The sequence below is a fragment of the Bubalus bubalis genome, chromosome 8 (genome assembly GCF_019923935.1).
Source record: "Bubalus bubalis isolate 160015118507 breed Murrah chromosome 8, NDDB_SH_1, whole genome shotgun sequence".
Taxonomy (NCBI): domain Eukaryota; kingdom Metazoa; phylum Chordata; class Mammalia; order Artiodactyla; family Bovidae; genus Bubalus; species Bubalus bubalis.
This window is the reverse complement of record NC_059164.1, coordinates 117,915,692-117,939,689: the sequence shown is the minus strand read 5'-3', so window position 1 is coordinate 117,939,689 and position 23,998 is coordinate 117,915,692. Positions and strand designations below refer to the sequence as shown.

Sequence of the window (23,998 nt, the reverse complement as noted above, 5' to 3'; positions counted from 1 at the left end):
AAAACTGCATTCTAACCAAAATTAGGTGATATGCGGAAGGAACTGAAATAATAAATGGGAAAGTTAAATGTTTCAAAGAAAAACACTTACAGGCAACTCGCCCCAGAACAGTTTCCGTCCTTACTGCAAGGGCGTTTGATTTTTGTGAATTTAATCCAAAATTAAAGGTCCAAGATCTTAACATACAAATCATTAGAAAAATTAATAAACTTAAATTTGTTAACACATACAGCTCATCAGAATAGTGTCAGTAAGCAAGCAATGAGCCAAATTAAAATTAACTTTGATATGTGAAGGAATACACAATGTGTAGAACAAAAGTTTCTCAATGACAAAATTGACAGCCAAAGAAATAAATCCTCCAGATATTTTCCACTATAGAAAATTTCATTTCTTGGATTCAAATAAAAAAAAACCTTTAAAGCTACCACGTCAAAGGTCAGAAAAATATTTTATTTTTAACTGATTAACTAAAAAGAGGAAGGGGAATGGAAAAACCTAAAGCAAAAAGTACAAAGTTACAATGCTCAGAATTACGGAAAGGGTCTAGATAAAAATACAACCATACTTCTAGTTATTCTCTTAATTTGTGAATAGGAGTGTTAAGTATACATCTGTAATTTCTCTTCTCCTCCCTTTGCCCAGATTTAATGTATATTCATTACTTGGGTACAACTAAAGAGCCAAGATTTCTTAAAATGCTGTTACAACTACGAGAAAATATACTTAAAGCCATGTTTTACCTTTTAAAAAAGGTACATGTCAACAAAACAGTCACCAAATTGACTTCACATGTGAGCTGCAGCATCATTAACCTAAATGCCCGGGGGTGAGGGGTCGAGGGCTAGGCCTGTCTCTTACCACCCGTTCACTTCCACTGGCTTCAATGTCCAGCACATGCAGGGATTTAATAAATCCCTACAAAATGAATGAACAAACATTTCTTTAGGTGAAGCAAAGACGTCTAAAGAGGGGAGTAACCGTTAACAGCTGAAAAGCACTTCTAACCGCCTGCAGCACGGCACGGAGGCTGCAGTGTCGCAAAGTCGCAACAGGCACCAGTCACCCAAAAGCGCACCTGGGCGCTGACTGAACACTAGCGTGTCTTAGAAATTCCATTAGGTCTGAAGCACAGGATACAAGAGGGTGATGAACACCCAGAGGCACGCCGAGAGTGAGCGTCCTTCCCTCCAAAGACCTGCACGTGAAAACCGCTGGACACAGGGCACTGTACGGGCGGGAAGGGCACGTCCTCACGCCCATGCTCAAGAGCTACAGAGTGAAGTGAGACTCGCGCAGGCGCGCCCGGGCCTTTGGGATCTCATGGACGGCAGGTGGCCAGGCTTCTGTCCCTGGAATTCTCCAGGCAAGAATGCTGGAGTGGGTTGGCATTTCCTTCTCCAAGAACTACAAAGATTCCTACTTAAAACAGCTCATTTCAAACACTGTAAAATAAGCACAGCCAGCAAACCCACAGTTCTGGACACACATACACAGACCCTGACATGTGATCTCAACCATAAAATTGTAGTTTAAAAAACGTGAGGCCTTTCAAAGAGCACTCACGCTCCCTAAATGCTTTACAGAGGAGACAGCGGCCTGCCAAGCCCACAGGACACGCCAGCCGCACGGGACGCGCCAGCCGCCACCAACACAGAGCCCTCTGCCCGCACACGGGCCCCACGCGTGGAAGAGAGCCGCAGGCGCTCCACACCCTGGACCTGGTCAGCCCAGGTGTCCTCAGAATAACCAATGAGCTTCAAGAACTGTTATTTTCCCTGTTTATGGACGACAAAAGTGAGGTTCAGAGAAGTAGAGCCAAGATCTGGACTCAGGAAGGGTCTGGAGCCTCAGCCATTCAGCCGTGGACTATTTACTCTGAAAAAGAACATTAAGTATGATCATATTATTTTACATTTTGAGAAAAATTTAAAAATCTTTTGTCTTTGTAAGACATACATAATTTGGAAGATCAATCAGAAAGGAGCCTGAGGAGGAGGAGGCCACAGAAAAAAACTAGAGTCGCCAAAACTGGGCCTGAGTTCAGAAGGGACGGGGTGGGAGGGCAGGAGGGCTCGAGAAAGGTCCAGAGAAGGGGAAATGGGCAGTGGGAGGCCGGGAGGAAGGCTGCCCTGAGCGCAGTCAGCTCACAGAGAGAGAGAGAGAGAAGCGTAACGGCAGGGAGGCGACGTCCAGAAAGCAGGCCCACCACCAGACCGCACGCCTCAGCGGGCACCGAGCTCGCAGGGGACCGGAGCTGCCACCTGCCAGCTCAGACACAGTCCGTGTTCAAAAGACGTTCAAATGAGAGGCACGCAAGAGGAATCTACTCACTTAACAGATACTCGCCGAGTCCCGTGTCACGCGAGGCAGTGGCTATTTTAAAGTGATACAGGAGCACAGTTCGCTGGACGCAGAAGTGGCCTGTCCACTGCGACCCACTGTGGCCGGACTTGCTTCTGGACAACAGCGATAAAGACAGCAGATGCCGGCTCCCCTGGGGCACACGTCTCAACACATGTGGGCGCCCCTGACAGCTCAGAGACCACGCACGAGAAAAGGTGGATTCCAGAGCTGCCTTGGAAGGATGTGCTCCGGAGGGTAACGAGATGGACCGCGTCACAGCAGAGGCGGTGTGGTCAAACAGCGGCTGCTCTTCCCCCACGTCCCCCGACCATCTCTGGGGGCCGCCTCCCGCAGAGCGAGCCCCTCAAGCCTCTGTCGCCCTGCCCTCCTCTCACCTGGCCTTCCCCCTTGACCCCGACGCGTACACGTGACAAGTGCCCCCTTGCCTCAGGTGAGGCTCGGCTTAAACGCCACCTCTCCCAGGAGGGCAGACCAGCGCCTCCCCTGCCCCGCCGCCCATCAACAGGGAGACCGCGGGCACACAACACTCACAAACACGCTCCAGCGCACAGGCGTGCTATGCAGCATGCAGACCACGGCTGTATCTGCAGTCAGGACCCCGAGGCCACACGGGCAGCACCCTCAAAGGTGTGGCCGCCAGATGGCGAGGACGCTCGCCCTTCAGCAGGTGGAGCCACACAGGGCCAGCGGCCGGGTGGGGGGTGGGGGGTGGCCTCTCCAGAGAGGAGCAGAAAGTAAGAAAGCAAGACGAGTCCCATGGCCTGAGAAGGCAAGCAATGGCCACAGTGCGCCAAGGGGCTTCCCTGCTGGCTCAGCTGGCATAGAATCCGCCTGCAATGCAGGAGACCCTGGTTCGATCCCTGGGTTGGGATGATCCCCTGGAGAAGGGAAAGGCTACCCACTCCAGTATCCTTGGGCTTCCCTTGTCTCAGCTGGTAAAGAATCCACCTGCAATGCAGGAGACCTGGGTTCAATCCCTGGGTTGGGAACATCCCCTGGAGAAGGGAACAGCTACCCACTCCAGTATTCTGGCCTGGAGAATTCCATGGACTGTACAGTCCATGGGGTCGCAAAGAATCGGACACGACCACACGACTTTCAGTTTCACAGCATGTCAGGCCCAGTGGTCAGGCAGGGAAAAATAAAGGCACAAGCCAGACCCTAACTCACAATTCTGAGTGCCTGCACGTGGCCTGGAACAGTAAATAACCATCAGCTTGTGAAAGTGAAATTTCACCACACTGCTAAGAGAGTAAACCAGCAAGCCTGCTACCATGCACAGGCGAGTTAGGGTCCAGGACCCACACCAGCGACCTGGGCCTCAGCTGGAGCAGCAGTCCACCCCGGGCACACGCTCTGGGGCGGGCCTGCCTACCACACCCGAACAGACATCCTAGCTCAACTTCTCTATCGAGTGCTGAATAAACACAATCATGTTTTTAAACGTTCTCTCATGTCCCCCCTGGGAACACCGCACTCCACACCCCGGGGCAAACTCTGAGCTGCCCCGACAGGCTCCAGCAGGGGCAGGCAAGGCACGGGGACGGGGCCTCCAGGGAGACAGGAAGCAAAGCGCATGAGTCAGCGCACAGTGTGCAACAGCTGAGAGGCCCAAGTAAATGACGTCATATCCCTACGTCTTCACATCAAGACAGACTCCTGACGGACCTGAGGTTTGCACACATACAGAGCACTGTAAAAATACGGGAGGATGACACGAGCATTGTTCTTAAACGCTCGGTGTGAAGGAAGACCTCTCTAAGGAAGAAACGCCACTCCACACGCTAAATCTATGGTACTGTTTGTCATTAACTTATTTAAGAATTATAAGTTTGATCCCATAAAAATTAAAACTTTATACACAGAAAAACATTATATCCAAGGTTTAAGAAGGTGACAGTGGAAATATCTGTAACGCTGCAAAACCGCTATTTGTAAAAGCTCTCAAAAGTAATTTTAAAATATCAATCATTAGGAAATAAAAACGTATTTTAAACATAACTTCATTTTTACTCATTTTTAGGGGAAAAAAGCAATACAAAAGCAATGGCAGGCTTTAACCTGACTAGCAAATCTACCCTCAGGTAACAGGCTGAGGCGAGGACGGGCAGCAGCTGCCTTCATGCACTGGTGTGCTCTCCTCAGAGGGCGGTTTGCAAATCACTATAAAAATTCACAGTGTACACGGACTTTGATCAACCCTCCTAGCAATTTAACCTGCAAACGTTACCGGCACACATGTAAGTATATGCACCCAATGCTGCTTCAATTACCAAAAAAAAGTCGAAAACAACCTAAATGGCCATTAAACTACATGACAGCTAGGTAACTGCAGAACGCTCGTCACAGGGAGGCTCACAGAGAACTGCTTTAAAGTGCAGGAGATCCATGTGTACTGACCTGAACTGCCTCCAGACACAGTGCTCGGCGCGGCGGGGGGTGCAGCAGGGTTTCCGCGCGCTCCAGCACGCGTTCAAACAAGAAGAGGGCACACCTCTGTGACTCACGCACAGAGCAGGGCTCTGCAAGGCCACTGAGAAGAGTCAGACCGGGCGGTGAGCAGCAGGCTGAAAGGCCAGAGACGCTGCTTTTACTTGAATCTTCATCTTCTCCTGTTTGAATTATTATCCAAGTACAACAAATAACCTCTCACTCTTTTAGACTAAGACGCTAACGAAGCTACTCCACAACATAAGTTTTTAAATACAGATCAACAAAGCCAAGAATAAGTTCATGACATGTGTGACTGCGAGGAAGACAGCAGTAAGTGCCAGCCAAAAAGCACAGGTAGACTTTGATTTTTTACAGGTTGCTGGTTTCAACTTACTGCACTGGAAAGCATCCTTTCCCTTTCAGCATCTACGGGCCTGGATAAGTCAGGGATCCCAGCAGCAGTTACACACTCGATTTACAAAAAGCACTCAACCAGGCAGTGACCAACCCTCCTGTCCTATCGCAGACCTGCTGCTCTCAGCGCCACTCTCTCACCTCCACAGCGGGGACGCTAACCCTTTCATCAATAAGTAAACAAGAGCAAACCACAGCGGACTTCTCTATTTGACCTTTGACCTTCAGGCACATTATCTGCTCTGAAGATTAAATATGGCCAAACTTCACAAATACCATTAATGAAGTTTTTTTTCAAGGGGAAAAAAATGCTTTCGAACTTCATGCAAATGAATTTAGTGGTAACAAAATGAACTTTTAAAAAAAAGTCATATAGAGTTTAAAGTAGATTTCATTAACCATCAGAATTTTTAAAAAATGCATAGTCAAAAATTTGACTATAGGTTAAACTAAGTTTACATAACATGACAATTTACATAAAGACAAACACTCAAACTGACTGCTAACCACTTAAAAAGAACTTCAGCATGTTTATTAATACCTTTATTTTAAAAAATAACGTGAGATCTTCTGTTTTATCTATATGGGCTATTTTCTACTAGAAATTTACCCCATTTACTAATATAAACAGACTCAGTCTTACATCTGTTTCAAGTTATGCACGAACAATACTAATACTTTTACATAATTTGAAGAATATTCAAGTAAAATACTTTGAGTTAATTAAAATTAACAGAAGTTTCATGAATAATGTACAACCTATGATCTCTGGATTTTTCCTTCTTTTATAGACCTATAAGAAAAAACCTTTATGAAAGATACAATGGCGACTAGCTTCACACACAGGCAAACACAATCAAAGGGGCAAAAAACACAGTCATAGGTGCTCCCTCTGGCAGCACGTATCTTAAAACTGGGGGCTTCCCTGGGGGCTCAGACAGTACAGAATCTGCCTGCAACGCAGGAGACTGGGTTCGATCCCTGGGTCAGGAAGAGCCCCTGGAGAAGGAAATGGTAATCCACTCCAGTACTCTTGCCTGGAGAATTCCATGGACAGAGGAGCCTGGCGGGCTACAGTCCATGGGGTCGCAGAGAGTCGGGCACGACTGAGCAACGAACACTTTCACATCCTAAAACTGGAACAAAATAGAGTGACAAATTACGAAAATCACATTTATAAAACAATGCACTATGAGCCCCACTTCAAAATCTACATAGAAAAAAGGCATTTATGCTGACTTAAAAATAAAATTTACGCTCATTTAAAGTACCACAATAAAATGTAACAGTGTATATTCCATTACAGTAAATTCCAAAAGACCTGCTGTTCTTACACCAGAACTGTGTGGTAGTTACGGCAGTTGCACTAGCAAAATCTAGAAACAACCGGCACAAGTCCATCCAACCAACAGAAAAGTGGTCGTGGGATATCACGCATCCACGAAGAGAAGCTGCACATCAAGGTGCTGGCGCGGAGTCGCCACTTGGACACTGTGCTGAGGAGAAGAGCAGCTCTCCTGGTGGTTTAAAATGTCAGGGGGACGTGTTTATCTATATTTACTCTAGTTTTGGAAACCCTGAGGAAGCTGGTAATAATTTTGGAAAGCTTGAGGAAGCTGGTAACAGTGGGGAAGTTTGGGATCTTAGTGAGAGGAAGGCTTCATTATATATGCCCTTTAGAATAATCTGTTTTAAAAACTTTTTCCAATTTAAAAAAAGAAACTTTTTCAGGGCCACTGACTGGAGATTAGAGACGGAAACATCATCAGACTTAATGAAGGTGAGTGATAATCTAAACACCTCATTAGCAAGAATTATGACTTTCTCATTAGGAAGTTTCAGAAACAGAAGCCCAGAAAAGACGAGGAACTATGTTGCAGACAACTGGTTACAGAGATCAGCATTTTGTCAAGTCCCCATTATACTTTTTACAGTTTCACCTTCCACAGTAAAGGTGGGCTATGAGCTGTGCTGCCTGCTAACCCACTAGGGTTGCCAACACTCCTTCTAAAGTTAAAGGGAACATCTCTTACAACTGCCATCAAAAAATCAACTCAAAAAGACACAGGACTGCTAAAGCCACCCTTCCAGTGCCTGCAAGACAGGGTCCTCACCTTGCTGAACAGTGAAAGGAAAGCTTACGCAAAGCTTTAGAAACAACACAAGACGTGCAGGCTACACAACATCCAGACCAGGGCTCACATACTTGAGCTTCGTGCTTTTCACCAAATGACCCGAGTCTATGAGCCCTGATTCCTACCTCCGCAGGCTGCTAGCGCCTCTGCATCACAGAGTAGGAGTCAGGAAGAAGCAAGAGCACACAGCAAGCAGGCACACAGACCGAGATACGGCCCGGCTTATGGCCATGAACAAGCAGAAAAGCAGAAACCCCTGGAAAGCGCCCTCGGAGGCCAAGGCTGCCTGCCGCAGCCCTCTGTGACCTGCACACGCAGCTGCTTAGGCAGCAGGGCTGCGCAGCCCAAGGGACATGCCAAAGTCGACGTGCACACGGAGACCGAACAATCCAGCTTCTTTCTGAAATCTATCCTCAAAATAATTATAAACCACTGCCTAAAAAGATGTTCACAACAGGAGAAAAATAAATTACTGCTGCTGCTGCTAAGTCGCTTCAGTCGTGTCCGACTCTGTGCGACCCCATAGACGGCAGCCCACGAGGCTCCCCCGTCCCTGGGATTCTCCAGGCAAGAACACTGGAGTGGGTTACCATTTCCTTCTCCAATGCATGAAAGTGAAAAGTGAAAGTGAAGTCGCTCAGTCGTGTCCAACTCTTAGCGACCCCATGGACTGCAGCCTACCAGGCTCCTCCGTCCACGGGATTTTCCAGGCAAGAGTACTAAAGTGGGGTGCCATTGCCTTCTCCGGAAATAATCTACAAGCCCCAAAATAAAGCATGAACACAAACACTTCATACACAGCTCATACAGAGAACATGCACGGTAATTTTTTTTTATAGGAGTCTGTTTTTTAATTAAAAAACAAAAAAGCAAAAAAAAAAAAACCTCTTAATTCACGTTTGGCTGTGCGGACCCTTTGCTGCCGCACGGGCTCTTCTCTAGTTGCGCTGCACGGGCTTCAGCAGTTGTGGCTCCCAGGCCCAGGGCAGAGGCTCGGGCATTGGGGCACATGGGCTTAGTCGCTCTGCAGCATGTAATTTCAGAAAACAGACTGAACAACTGGACCCTACGCTTTGGGGGAGTATATATGAATGCCTCGTGGTCAGTCCACAGGACAGAGTCTCAGCTACAGCAAATAAAACCACAAAACCAGTACCAAAGGTCGGAGGCCCTCCAACAAGCCCCAGTTCCCCAGGGAGCTCTGCTCTATGGCCTCTGGGTCAGAACTACCGTCTGCACTCACAGACACGCAGACGCGCATTCTGGCTGGCCACGCCGCTCTGTTGGTCCTCTGAACGCCAGCGTCCCTCGGAGTTCTGTCCTGAGCCCATGTGTCTTCTCGGCAGAACACTTTCCAGCACATCATGCAATTTCAACTACCTACTGATGGGCCAGCGGAGTGGACTCCCAGCCTCTCCCTGAAGCTGCTCCTGCCAACTGCACATCCCCAGCATTTCACAGAGCACGTCCTAGGGACTCCTCAGCGCCTCGATCATGTCCACTCCTGTCACCCCAGACTGACACCTGATGTGCCTGCCGCGGGTCCCCGCAGATCTCATCAACTCTAGCTCCTCACCAGCGCTGGAGCCCTCCCCTAGGGGCTAGCCACCTGCCTCAGGCCCCCACTACTCTGTGCAACTACAGAAGCTTCTCACCTGGGGTCCGGCCCTGCACCGCCCCCGAGGGACGAGCTCCTCACGGGCCCCCTTTGTGAGCTGGCCCGACTGCCGTCCCCCCAGCCTCGTCTCTGTAAGTGACAGCCACTTTCTCATGGTTGGACAACCCTGCCCATGGCTTCTCACTGGTGGCAACAACGTTCAATCAGAAACCTGGCAAGAACCCAGCCCAGCAGAGCCGAGGGCACCAACACGGGCTCGAGGGCAGGTCGAGGGGCAGGTACTCAAGGAGGAGGAGAACTAGCTTCCGCCTTGCATCCTCGCACCAGACTGCCCAAGGCAGAAATACACTTTCTGTCCTCTCTTACTTCACCCTCTCCCCCAGGCTGCCCTGTGACCGTCAAGATTCCCAAATCACTCACTCCCCAGTATATTCCCCGCTGTGCTCCAAAGGTGGCTGGATTAAAAAGGTAAATGATCTAAGTGAATTCAAACTGCTGCAAATAAATGACAGCCCTTCCTGCTTCTAAGGCTTTTTTGAGGAAGATGGCTAACTCCTAACAATTCAGGTCAGACTCTGCAGGTACGCCTGTTTTCGAGCAGCATAAGGTAACAGCTCAGTCAGGAAGCCTTGCCTGGGGGAAAGGAATTTTTAGTCCGTTCCCTAGTTCACCAGTTTGCTCTGCTGTTCCCAGTTCACCAGTTTCTTTCCTTCTTACAGCTCCACACTGGTGGGCTTCACCTAAAGCTCGGACTGGACCATCAAACAGGGCAGAAGGGACAATGCCTGATGCTCAGGACGCTCCCCAACAGGCACTGCACGTTCTCCCTGCTCTCCTGCGCCACTAGCTATGGGGAAGCCAGCTGCCGTGTCAGGAGCACGGTCAAACAGCCCTGAAGACATCCAAGGGGCAGGGAACGGACACCTCCCACCAAGACCCAGCTCCAATCTCCAGGCACAGACACGAGCCAGCCCCGGAACGGAGCCCCCAGCACCAAACAATGGCTTCCTGGTTTCCAAAGCCTAGGCCTCCGAGAGACTGCCGCACCAGCCCTCAGGTATCTGGCCCCACAGAGAGCGAAACCGCACTGCTTTAAGCCACTAGATGCAGAAACAGACAACCAGACCTTCACTCACTGGAAATTAAGAGACTGGTGAAGCGAGAGATCATGACCGTTCAGATGAACACAATGTAAACGGAGTACTGTTTTGCAATCTAGTTTCCATTAAAAATGACATTCTGATACAGATGATGAACAGACATCAGTCAGTAATAAGTAAAACTCCCAGATCATGACCGCTTTAAACAGCTGTACAGCACTCCACTGTACTGTTACATCACCATCTGTCTAACAGATCTCCTACTGTTAGACATTTAGGCTGTTTCGAATTTTTCAATAACACAAGCAATGCCACAACCGTCGGCTCTTCTTTCCCAGGCATCTATGCCGGACGCCTGTTACATAGCTTTATTAGAATACATCTCTAAAAACAGAACTGCTGGATTTAGCAGGGCCGCGCCTGTTTGTGACTCTGGGTACTTGCTGTTAAACTGTGCCCCAGGTAGACCGTGCCAATTCATGCTGCCACCCACACCTCCACAGGTACTTCCATCTTTAGTTCGGTCAGCACTGAAGGCGATGGACTCTGGGACACTGGACTGAAGTGCCTGCTCCTGCCCTCGTGCTCACAGGTGGCAGAGGAGACGGAACGTGTGAAGAGGCCGTGGTCGGAGAACAAGTCGTGGGCAAAGAATAACACACTTAACTTCCAAACTCCTAGGTGCCCGCATTCTTTGAAGTTATAAGAAAAAGGGAAAATCACAGAGGAAAACTCTTCACTGCTTTTGCAATAACCTCTTTTGAGGGCTCTTCTACAGTCCTATGAGATGACTAGTTTATTACCTTAGTTAAGAGACTTGGTTGGCAACTAACTCTATAACTCCAAAAAATCAGGGCACACAAGTGTGCAAAGTCAGACAGGACAAGGGAAGGCAAGCGAGGCAGGTGCCGGACACGCTGAAGGAGGTGCTCACTCTCAGGACCAGGCAGCCCCTGGAGTCCGCCTTAAGCCCTGCGCCTGCGCCCCCAGTCAGCGCCTCCTTGATGCTGTTCCCCAAGTCTGCTGGTCGCCTCAGCCTTTGAGGCCCAAAGACAACTCATCAAAGTCTCAGCCCTTCCATTCTGCTTACTGTCCCTGAGAACTAGACCAAGAACTTCTGACTTTATCTGCCACAGGGAACTCAGATTTCTGGTCTCATACGTGAAAGCTACAGATAATCACATTCAAGAGGACAGACTGGGGCCAGTGGGAAAAACGGTAAGGTAATAATATCAGTCCTGACAGTAAATTTTAAAATCTGATCTTGGAAATCATTCTGCTTCCCTTGAGTCAGGCCTGTAAGAGACAGCTTACGCTGCAATGCAATGTACACAGAGTACAGAACAACACAGTGTCAGCTTTTCAAAGTGAAACAGCACATGTTCTTAAGTTAAAATATTTACGGTAAGACCTTCAATTATACAACAGAGGGCATTTGTATAAAGCTAACCAGAGGGCTTGCAGTCTTAAGAGCAGTCTAGACTCAGGCACAGAGAAGGCAATGGCACCCCACTCCCGTACTCCTGCCTGGAAAACCCCATGGACGGAGGAGCCTAGTGGGCTGCAGTCCATGGGGTCGCTAAGAGTCAGACACGACTGAGCAACTTCACTTTCACTTTCCACTTTCACGCATTGGAGAAGGAAATGGCAACCCACTCCAGTGTTCTTGCCTGGAGAATCCCAGGGACGGGGGAGCCTGGTGGGCTGCCGTCTATGGGGTCGCACGGAGTCAGAGACGACTGAAGCGACTTAGCAGCAGCAGCCGCAGCACCAGACTTAGGCAAAGGTGACGCTAAAATCCCAGCAGCGGGCTTCGGGAAGCTCTACAGTAAAACCTGCTCTGTGAACCAGCGGCACCCTAACACCCAAACCAGAAAAAGATATCACAGGAGGCGAAACCTACAGACAGTTCTCCCCTGAACACAGGCCAAGAACCCCCAAATAAAACACTATGAACTGAATGCAACAATGTATAAAAAGAATTATATATCACAACCAAGTGGGACTTATGCTAGGTATGCAGGGCAGGTTTAGCATTTATTAGGTTGGTGTAAAAGTAATTGCAGTTTTGGGCCATACATTTTAAATTGTTGTAACTAGGCTCAAACACATCTTTATTAATCAAAACAGGAACCATTACAATCAACACATTTTTGCCAAAAAGAAATAACTGTTTTCCATAGCAAAAAAATCCATGCTTGGGGATTCGACGAACTCTTGGAAGGCATTTTCTGCATCCTGCTGGTTGTGGAAGCATTTTCGCTGCCAACAGTTGTTGAGACGTTTGAAGAAGTGGTAGCAGGTGAGTGAGAGGTCGGGCGAATGTGGAGGACGAGGCAAAACTTTGCAGCTCAATCTGGTCAATGTCTGACGTGTTGCTTGTGCGACGGGCGGCCAGGCACTGCGGGGAGAAGAGGCGGGCCCTTTCTGTTGCCCAGCGCCGGCTGCGGTGTTCAGTGCATCTCATCCACCTGCTGAGCGCACTTCTCAGATGCGATGGTTTCGCCAGGATTCAGACTCCAGCAAATCCATCACAGGTGCAGTCAGTCAGACAGGCAGACCACCAAACAGTGACCAGGACCTTTTTTTTGGTGCCAGTTTGGCTTTGGGAAGTGTTTTGGAGCTTCTTCTTGGTCCAAATACTGAGCTGGTCATCGCTAGTTAGTTGTATAAAATCCACTTTTCATGGCAAGCCAAAATCCAATCAAGAAATGGTTACTTGTTGTTGCACAGAATAAGAGAAGATGACATTTCAAAACAACAATTTTTTTGATTTGCAGTCAGCTCATGAGGGGCTTCCCTGGTGGCTCAGACAGTAAAGAATCCGCCTGCAATGCAGGAGACCTGGGTTCGATCCCTGGGTTGGAAAGATCCCCTGGAGGAGGGCCTGACAACCCACTCCAGTATTCTTGCCTGGAGAATCCCGTGCACAGAGGAGCCTGGAGGGACTGCTGTCCACGGGGTCGCAGAGAGTCAGACACGACTGAGCGACTAAGCACACACACAGCGCGTGAGGTGCTCACTTATCGAGCTTTCTCAACTTCGAGGATCCTCTCAGCCAGTCACGGTCAACTTCTGATGAGCGGCCACTGCGCTCCTCGTCTACAAGGCTCTGGGCAGCTTCTGGTTCTTTTGCAGAAAGCACTGTACATTTGTTAGCAGTTCCTCTGCCAAATGCATTGTTGATGTTGTGAGTTGTTTCTGCAGCTTTATGAAGCATTTTGAACTCTAATTAAAAGAAAATCACTCAAATTTGCTTTTTGTCTAATGTCATTTCCCTAATCTAAAATAAATATAAAACTGCAAGTAATGAGTTGTTAGTGAAAAAACATAAGACTTAAATGATGCATAACACAGACACATTTAAGAATGCATTCTAATACCAAATGGCAAAGTTCAACAATGCAAAACTGCAATTACTTTTGCACCAACCTAATAAAACCTATAAACCATTATAACAACAGACTAAAGAAAAAGCATATAATCACACCAGTGCTCAGCTCCTCAGTCACATCCAACTCTGTGACCCCAGGGACGGCAGCCCGCCAGGCACTCTGTCCATGGTATTTCCGAAGCAAGAACACTGGAGCGGGCTGCCATTTCCTACTTCAGGGACCCTCCCTGATGCAGGGATTGAACCCATGTCTTCTGTGTCCTGCACTGATAGGCAGATTCTTTCCCACTAGCATCCTGTAGGAAGCAACCCCTCCAGGGGCTGCTCTTTTGATTTACACATTCAACACAATCCCAGTCAAAACCAGTAAATCCATACAACACAGAGAACACAGCCAATACTGCAGGGAACCATGGTAGCGGTGTTAGTTGCTAAGTCGTATCTGACTCTCTAGACCCCGTGGACTACAGCCCACCAGGCTCCTCTGTCCATAGGATTCTCCAGGCAAGAATACTGGAGTGGGCTGCCATTTCCTTCTCCAATATCAACCATAAATGGAGCATAACCTTTAATAACTGTGAATTACTGTACATCTGCAATTTATGTAATATTGTTCATTTAACTATACTTAAAAAAACCTGATGTAACAAATACTTAAAACACAATGGTTTGTTTTAAAGAAAGGAAAAAAAAAGCAGAGTACGTTACTTTGTGATTATCAACAAAGTGACTCTAAGGTTGCTATGAAAGGGCAAAAGACTCAAAAAAGCCAACACGATGCTGAAGAAAAATATGAACAAAGTCAGAGGACTAACACTACCCAACTCTGAGACTTACTTTAAAGCTCCAGAAATCAAGACAATGTGGCACTGGCAAAAACAGAGCCAAACAAACCAAAAAACCCCCAGACAGACAAAGAGATCCATGAACCAGAATACCAAGCCCAGAAACAGACACACAATTGAACCAACTGATCTTTGACAAGAGCAAAGACAATCCAATGGAGAAAGAACAGCTTTTCAACAAACGTGCTGAAACTGGACATTCACATGCCAAAACAGAAAAAACGGCACCCCACTCCAGTACTCCTGCCTGGTAAATCCCATGGACGGAGGAGCCTGGTAGGCTGCATCCATGGGGTCTCAAAGAGTCGGACATGACTGAGTGACTTCATTTTTTTTCACTTTCATGCATTGGAGAAGGAAATGGCAACCCACTCCAGTGTTCTTGCCTGGAGAATCCCGGGGACAGGGAGCCTGGTGGGCTGCCGTCTATGGGGTCGCACAGAGTCGGACACGACTGAAGCGACTTAGCAGCAGCAGCAGCAGACACAGACCTTAACACAGTTCACAAAAATTACCCCAAAATGGATCATAGACGAAAAGGTAAAATACAGAATTATAAAACTACTAGAAGTTAACACAGGAGAAAAGCCAGGTGACATTCTGTTTGGCATGACTTTTTTTAAAAAAGAATTTGATTTATTTTTTGGCTATGCTGGCTCTTTGCTGCTTCACAAGCTTTTCTCTAGTTTCGGCAAGTGGGGGCTACTCTCCAGTTGCCCCGCGTGGGCCACTCACGGCAGCTGCTTCTCCTGTCGTGGAGCACGGGCTCTAGGGTGCGCAGGCTTCGGCAGCTGCAGCGCGAAGGCACAGCAGTTGTGGTTCCCGGGCCACAGAGCACAGGCTTAGCACTCGTGGCTCGTGGGCTTGGTCGCGCCGAGGCGTGTGGGACCCTCCCAGACCAGGGATCGAACCCATGCCTCCTGCATCAGCAGGCAGGTTCTTTACCTCTGAGCCGCCAGGGAAGCCCTGGCATGACTTTTTAGATGCAACACAAGACAATTCATGCAAGAAAAAAACTGATAAAACTGGACTTCACTACAATTAAGAACTTCTGCTCTGCAAAAGACAGTATTAAGAAAATGAGAAGAGAAGTTAAAAACTGGGGCAAGATATATGCAAAAAACACATCTGAAAAAGGAGTTCACATATACAAAATATATAAAAGTACATTAAAAATGTATGTAAGAAACTCTTAAAACTTAACAGTAAGAAAACAACCTGATTAAAATATAGAATAAAGACCTGAACAGACACCTCAACAAAGCAGCTAGATGGTAAGTAAGCACCTATGAAAAGACGCTCCGCGTCACGTGTCATCAGGGAAATGGGAACTAAAGCGGCGAGGCCCACCACACACCCACCAGAAAGGCCACATGTGAACCTCCAACACCAAACGCCGACAAGGACGTGGAGTAACAGGAGCCCCCACTGCTGGTGAAACGCAAAACGGGACGGCCACTCTGGAGAAGACGGCAACCACTGCGGTATTCCTGCCTGGAGGATCCATGGACAGAGGAGCCCGGCGGGCTGAAGATCATGGTTTTGCAAAGAGTCGGACATGCCTGAGGTGACTCGGCACGAACGCAGAGCCACTTTGGAAGACAGTTTTTCAGTCAACTACAAAACTGAACGCAATCTTATCAGACAATCCAGCAATCCCACTCCTTGATATCCACCCAAAGGAGTGGAACACCATATCCACGCAGGGCCTGCACGTGGATGTCGACGGCAGCTTTATTCACAACTGATGCTAAAACTTGGAAGCAACCGAGATGTGCTTCCGAAGGTGAAGGGACGAACGAACTGTGGTCCATCCAGACAACGGGGTATAATTCAACAACTGGGGAGGGGGAGAAGCTATCAGGCCACAACAGGGACTTCCCTAGTGGCCCAGTGGTTAAGCCTCCGCCTTCCAATGCAGGTGCAAGGGTTTGATCCCTGGTTGGGGGACTAAGGTCCCACATGATGTGGGGTGCATCCAGAAAAAAAAATTAGACCACAAAAGACATGGAACAACCTTAGAAGAAAATTCCTAAATTCAAGGAACCAGTTTCAAAAGATCAAAACCCACAGAATGTACAACACCTACAGTGAGCTCTGATATAAGCTGACTTAACAATAATGTATCAACATCAATCCATCAATTGTAGCAAATGTACCACGTAACAGCAAGATGGAGGAGATGAGACAGGAAACAAAGGCGCTGCAGAGAGGTAGTGTGTGAGAACTCCCTGTACTTTCCCAGCAGTTTTTTCTGCAAGCGTACAACTGCTCTAATAAAATAGTTTGCTAACAGAAAATAAGGTTTTAAAAAAATCAAGCTATCAAAGCTCACAAAAAGGCAAGGAAGAACCGTGCATGCATTTAAGCATGCTGCTAAGTGAAAGAAGCCAGCTGAAAAGACTACACACTGTACGATTCCAACTACACGACATCCTAGAAGTGCAAACCTACGGTGACAGGAAAAAGGTTGCTGGAGGCCAGAGATGGGGGGGGGGGGGGGGGGGGGCGGCGGCGCAGGGAAAGCACGGGATAAGGGAGATGAACAGGGAAAGCACAGGGCAACAAACTATGCTCTATGACACTGCAATGGAGGATACAAGTCATTATACACGTCAGAACCCACTTAATGCGACACAAAGAATGAACTTTAATGTATTGATATTGGTTTATCAATGCAACAAATGAACTGCACCAGGGCAAGATGTAGTGAACTTTCAGATGTACAAGGTGGATTTAGAAAAGGTAAAGGAACCAGATATCAAGTTGCCAACATCCATTGGATCATACAGAAGGCTAGCGCATTCCAGAACAACATCTACGTCTGCTTCATTGGCTAAACTAAGGCCTTTGACTGTGTGGATCACCACAAACTGTGGAAAATTGTTAAAGAGATGGGAATACCAGACCACCTGACCTGCCTCCTGAGAAATCTGTATGCAGGTCAAGATGCAACAGTGAGAACCAGAAACAGAACAGACTGGTGCAAAATTGAGAAAGGAGTCTGTCAAGGCTGTATATTGTCACCCTGCTTATTTAACTTCTATGCAGAGTACATCATGCGAAATCCTGGGCTGGATGAAACACAAGCAGGAACTGAGATCACGAGGAGAAACATCAACAACCTCAGATATGCAGATGATATGTGCAGAAAGAGGAACTACAGAGCCTCTTTTATCAAGAAGGTAAAAGAGGAGCGTGAAAAACCTGGCCTGAAACTCAACATTCAAAAAACTAAGATAATGGCATCTGGTCCCATCACTTCATGGCAAATAAAAGGGGGAAAAGTGGAAACAGTGACAGACTTTATTTTCTGGGCTCCAAAGTCACTGCAGGCAGTCAGTGCAGCCATGAAAGTAAAGACACTTGCTCCTTGGAGGAAAAGCTATGACCAACCTAGACAGTATGTTAAAAAGCAGAGACATCACTTTGCTGACAAAGGTCCATCTAGCCAAAGCCATGGTTCTTCCATTAGTCATGTACAGATGTGAGAATTGGACCATAAAGGCTGAGCACCAAAGAATTGATGCTTTTGAACTGTGGTGTTGGAGAAGACTCAAGAGTCCCTTGGACTGCAAGGATATCCAACCAGTCCATCCTAAAGGAAATCAACCCTGAATATTCACTGGGAGGACTGATGCTGAAGCTCCAATACTCTGGCCATCTGATGGCAAGACCCAACTCATTGGAAAAGACCCTGATGCTGGCAAAGACCTGATGGCAGGAGGAGAAGGGGAAGACAGAGGATGAGATGGTTAGATGGCATCACTGACTCAACAGACATGAGTTTGAGCAAACTCTGGGAGATGATGAAGGACAGGGAAGCCTGGTACGCTACAGTCCATGGGGTGGCTAAGAGTTGGACACGACTGAGAGACTGAATAACAAGGCAAGATGCTAATAACAGCAGATTTCTAAACCTATAATCAAATGACCTCTAAGATATTCTTCTATGCACTACTGAGAAAAGAAAAAAATACTGCCAATAACTGTGTCACGTTACCAAGCTGTACTCTGACTTCAGAAATACTAAGTGGAAACCATGGTGACTTAGCACCAGAGGAATCCAGTATACACTGACACACACAAACCCACCCACCCACCGGGAATGCTTGCTTCCCACCCACCCTCGTTCGACCCTCCAAGACCAAGCCCACCAACTCTGTCCTTTCCCGAGTCAGCTCCAAGGGAAATCCAGAATGTGGTACTTACTCTCTCTATGGTTATTTAAGGTTTAACTACATAAGTCTTATCTCCCCAACAAGATTACAAGGAGGGCATGAACTTTTCCTTACAATGTTTCAGATCCTTCAAAGAACCTTCACAAATAAATATATTAAATATTCATTTAATTTGAAGGAAAAATTTATATTCACTCAAAAAGTGGCAACTATTCAGTTTCCACTAAGCTTAAGAAAGAAGAGAAAGGACTTAAGTTGCAGAGAAAGAGAATTAAAGAAAATAAGCAAATTTGGGTGCTCAGATATCATTTAGTTGTTAGGAAACAAAATCAAAACAACAATGAAACTACATACCCACCAGAACAACAGAAGAATTTTCATATTAAAAGGACTGACAATACTAAGTGCTGGCAAGAAACGGAGCCCCTGAAACCCTCAGACGCTGCAGGTCTGCCTTCGAGGGGACAGGGCAGAGCGCACTAGAGCTAAACCCAAGTGCAATGTGCGGCCAGCACGTGAGAGCAGGTGTCCACCCAGAGACTCACACAGCAAACGTGGGCCAACTGTGCTACGTTCAGACAATGCATCAAAGTAAGACAATGGGCTCCACCTCTCAGAGCACTGAGCCACAAGAAGCCAGCTCCAAAAAGAGGGGACTGATTCCAAGCACAGGAAGCTCAACAGGCAGAATTACTCTGTGGTAATAAAGGTGAAAACAGGAGATATCTCTGGGTTGTTGTTCAGTCACTAAGTCATTTCAACTCTTTTCAACCCCATGGACTGCAGCACGCCAGGCTTTCCTGTTTTTCACTATCTTCCAGATTTTGGTCAAACTCATGTCCATTGAGTCAGTGATGCCATGCAACCATCTCATCCTCTGTCATCCCCTTCTCCTCCTGCCCTCAATCTTTCCCAGCATCAGGGTCTTTTCCAATGAGTTGGCTCTTGGCATCAGGTGGCAAAGTACTGGAGTTTCAGCTTCAGCATCAGTCCTCTCAGTAAATGTTCAGGGTTGATTTCCTTTAGGGTTGACTGGTTTGATCTCCTTGATGTCCAAGGGACTCTCAAGAGTCTTCTGCAACACCACAGTTCAAAAGCATCAATTCTTTGGCGCTCAGCCTTCTTTACAGTCCAATTCTCACATCTGTATATGACTACTGGAAAAACCATAGCTTTGGCTAGATGAACATTTGTCAGCAAAGTGAAGTTTCTGCTTTTTAACATGCTGTCTAGGTTTGTCATAGCTTTTCCTCTAAGGAGCAAGCATCTTTTAATTTCATGGCTGTACTGACCATCCACAGTGATTCTGGAGCCTAGAAAATAAAATCTGTCACTGTTTCTACTTTTTCCCCTTGTATTTGCCATGAAATGATGGGACCAGATGCCATGATCTTAGTTTTTTGAATGCTGAGTTTCAAGCCAGCTTTTTCATTCTCCTCTTTTACCCTCTTGACAACAGAGGCTCTTCAGTTCCTCTTCACTTTCTGCCATTAGAGTGGTATCATTTGCATATCTGAGTTGTTGGTGTTTCTCCTGGTAATCTTGATTCCAACTTATACCTCATTTAGTCCGACATTTCACATGATGTACTCTGCATAGAAGCTAAATAAGGAGGGTGACAATATACAGCCTTGAGCGAACGCCCTTCTCAATTTTTGAAGCAGTCCATTGTTCCATGTCTGGTTCTCCCTGTTGCTTCCTGACCTGCGCACTGGTTTCTCAGGAAGCAGGTAAGGTCTGGTATTCCCATCTCTTTAAGAACTTTCCAGTTTGTTGTGATCCACACAGTCAAAGGCTTTAGCTTAGTCAGTGAAGCAGTAGACGTTTTTCTGGAATTTGCTTGCTTTTTATATGATGCAACGGATGTTGGCAGTTTGATCTCTGGTTCCTCTGCCTTTTCTAAATCTAACTTGTACATCTGGAGTTTCTTGGTTCACATATTGTTGTGCCCATCCTTGAATGAAACGTTCCCTATCTCTGGACAGGAGGGCTTGGAATGGAAGGATGCCGAAGGCAGCCTCTGGAATGCTGGGCACGTGATCTGATGGGACTGGTGGGCCCCAAGGTGTGTTCACATGTAAAAATCCTTCAAGCAGAACGTACAGTTAATTCCCCACCCAGATGCCATCACCCAACCACTTGAGAGTTACTGATACCTCTCAGAAGAACTGCACTCTCACCCACGCCAGGGGCGGCCTGCAGACAATGAATAAGTGATACAAGAAGGGGCAAGTCTGTGATGCCAGCCGCACTCCAAAGCTACCGGCGGGATTGGCTAAAGCTGGACTGCAACCCTGGTCCCCTGACCTCTGCTCTTCCTTCACTCCACTCGTACAAGGATTTCCTCCTCAGGCTTCTAGTGGATGGGGCCTAAGATACAGACACTTAATGTTTGTGCCTTGACTGTATGTTAAGTCTAAACCTCAATGAAAAAGGGGATAAAAGGGGAAAGGAAAAAAAAAACCTGTTTCACACAGTTGAAACGCCAGATACACAATCTCCTCTTGAGATTCTGATTTTCCTCAGAGACGAGATGTGTTACCTGGTGAGAGAACAGGATCAGCACCCAATAGGACCTGCAGGGTACTCGTCGGTACTGAAGTCACAAGGTCGTACAGAACTGAAGGGACATGGATTCTCAGGCGGTGACCTACAGCCAGGCCACATGGCCGTGCAGTCACCCAGTGGCTCTTTATCCCACCTGAAAACTAACTCTGGCCCACAGGGTCTTCAAGGCCCCTTCCAAGGGCAGAAATCCTTTGGTCTCACCTGGAATTTTCATGAATAGCCAAGCCCGAATATGGCCCATGCCAGCCCTGCCACACTTCCAACACGTACCCTGTTCTGCAGCCAGCTACATTCAACCAATCACCATCTTGCAAAACCCAAAGCCTGAAAACTATCAACACGCTTCTCTTCCCAACTCGCTGCTGGGATCCCATCCTCCGCCCTCAGAAATGAGCACATACATACCCCCGTGTGTGCTCAGTCTTGTCTGACTCTTTTATGACTCCATGGGTTGTAGCCCACCAGGCTTCCTCTGTCTGTGGAATTTTCTAGGCAAGAATACCGGACTGTGTAGCCATTCCCTTTTCCAGGGGATCTTCTTGACCCAGAGACTGAATCCAAGTCTCTTGTATCTTCTGCATTAGCAGGCAGATTCTTTACCACTATGCCACCTGGGAAACCCACATACACTCACAGTACAATTTAAAACAGGTATCTTTACACTGAGCAATCACTTTAGAGTCACAAGTCGACCGAGTCGCAAATGTAACAAACAATACGTTAGTATAGAAGAAAAAAATACACGAAGCATTTAAAGACCATTTTAGAAAACTATGTAGTAAACAGCTAATTATACTCACTTGAACTTTCCAAACACTCTAAGTAGGGAGGACCACACTTTATTTTCAGCCTGATAAAACTAAAACAGGCAGAAAAGGGATTCAGTCAAGTAGTGGAAAGCAAGCAAATGAAACAACGCTGATGCTGAGCTGCTTACCAGCAATTCCAGCCAATCAGCAGATGCCAGTCATCAGAGAGGACAGCAGAGTAGTCTGTCCACTCTTACTCTCAACTGCTATCCCAAGAATAACTGTCAATCCTAAAAGAAATCAACCCTGGATGTTCACTGGAAGGACTGATGCTGAAGCTGAACCTCAATACTTTGGCCACCTGATGCGAAAAGCTGACTCATTAGAAAAGACCCTGATGCTGGGAAAGACTGAAGGCGGGAGAAAGGGACGACAGAGGATGTGATGGTTGGATGGCATCGGGGAGATAGTGAAGGACAGGGAAGCCTGGCGTGTGGCAGTCCATCGGGTCATAAAGGGCTGGACAAGACTAACAACAAAAATAACTATCATAACAGAAAATAAGTTCTAGAGTCTCTCCAGAAATGTTTCCAAAAGGTTGCTGAAGAATAATTTTCATGCTCTTGGATTCAAACACACGGCCAAAGTCGAGGAGTACGCCTCAATTTCAGAGATTGTCGTCAAGAACGAACACATCCTGCTCACCTCCTACAATAGAGGAGAACTCCATAAAAGCAGTCACCACCAGATGTCAAGGCTGACAAAGTATCCAAAGCTCATTTCGGAAAGAAACACTGTGTCCCTGGCCCCGAGTTTTTCACCATCTAAATGTGAAGGGCCGTCCACCCTCAGCATCCTCGCAGCTCCTGGGCGATCCCGGCGCACACGGCCCCGGCAACCATCAGCCTTCCTCCCGGACCCGGTGTGACCCTGGGGGTGACCCCGCCGCCCGGCCGGAGGGACGCACGCGCCCCGCCCCCGCCCGGCCCCGAGGCGCCGCCGCTCGCAGGCCGCTCTTACCTTCCGGCTCGCGCCTCCCAGGGACACCTTGGGCCTGGTTTTGAAGTCCCCCTCAAAACTAAACATCTTTACAGCCTATCCCATTGGGGGACCCGACCCAGAGAGCGCGGGCGGCGAGCGGGCGCCGGGGGAGTGCCCCGGCGGGGACGAGGCCGCGCCGGGCAGGGACCCCGCGCCCGCCGGCGTGCTGTCCGCTCGGCCTGCCCTGGGTGGGGGGGTGGCGACACAGGGGGCGGCCCTCGGCCACCGCCGCTCCCCTCATCCACGCCTCGCCGCCACTCCGGCCGAGCCCGAGCGCCAGCGGGGGCCGCGGACCCCTCACTCACACCCAGAGCGGCCGCTGTGAGGAAAGATGGCCGCCGCCGCCGCTGCTGTGCGCCGCCCCGTCGGCGTGCGCGCGCCCGGCACGGACGCCGCCGCGCCGCTCCCGGCGCCCGGCTCGCGTGCGCGCGCCCGTGTTGACGGCGCCGCGGAGCGTGGGAAGAACCCGCGGGGCCCGGCGCTTTGGCGGGAGGGGCGAAGGGCGGGGCCGGGGCCTTGAGGGGCGGGAGCTGGTGAGGGGCGGGGGCCAGGGGCCGGGGGAGGGGGCCAGGGGCCGGGGGAGGGGGCCAGGGGCGGGCCGGGGGCGGGGCTGGGGCGCGTCGCTGCAGCGCAGGTGCGGGGGCAGGGAGCGCCCCCAGCAGGTGCTGCGGGGCAGAGGGCGCTGTCCAAGGGGTGCTGAAGCGTCCCGCGTGCACAGTGCTCCGGGGCCGGCTTCGTGGGCGCCTGCGTCCCGAAGCTGGACTCGGATTCCGTGTGTGCACTTTTCTGGGAAGCCGACTCCAGGCTTTTTGTAAGATACCAGGCTTGACTGATACGAGAGGGAAAGATCAGCTTTATTACTTAACGCCCTTAGAGAGTGCATCACTAAATGTTGTGACCTAGTTATGTGCGGACTTAGTACACACATATACACCTATATATCACACACGCACAGATAGAAGCATGTAGCACATACACAGCATGAAAGTATATCATGTACACATACATACTCTTACATAAATGTCAAAAGCACGTCAATATATACACAAGTACATATGTACATATATAAACATATACATACAAACGTATAATATATACAGAGAAATAGATATCGCATCAGATCAGATCAGATCAGTCGCTCAGTCGTGTCCGA

At 48.3% G+C, this 23,998-nt stretch overlaps 1 protein-coding gene across 4 annotated transcripts in view; it reads right to left on the bottom strand.

The window, feature by feature from the left end:
• Positions 1–23,220, bottom strand: part of UBE3C (ubiquitin protein ligase E3C) — a 116,056-nt gene extending 92,836 nt beyond the window's left edge. For 2 of the 4 annotated variants that reach the window (XM_045166508.1, XM_045166509.1), the window contains exon 1: positions 22,825–23,219. In XM_045166508.1, coding sequence (XP_045022443.1) covers positions 22,825–22,890 — 66 coding nt within the window. In that variant the 5' untranslated portion in view covers positions 22,891–23,219. Of the gene's footprint in view, positions 1–22,824 lie in introns of all 4 variants that reach the window. The other 2 variants (XM_045166507.1, XM_045166506.1) reach the window with 2 other exon arrangements.
• Between the last annotated feature and the right edge of the window lie 778 nt (positions 23,221–23,998).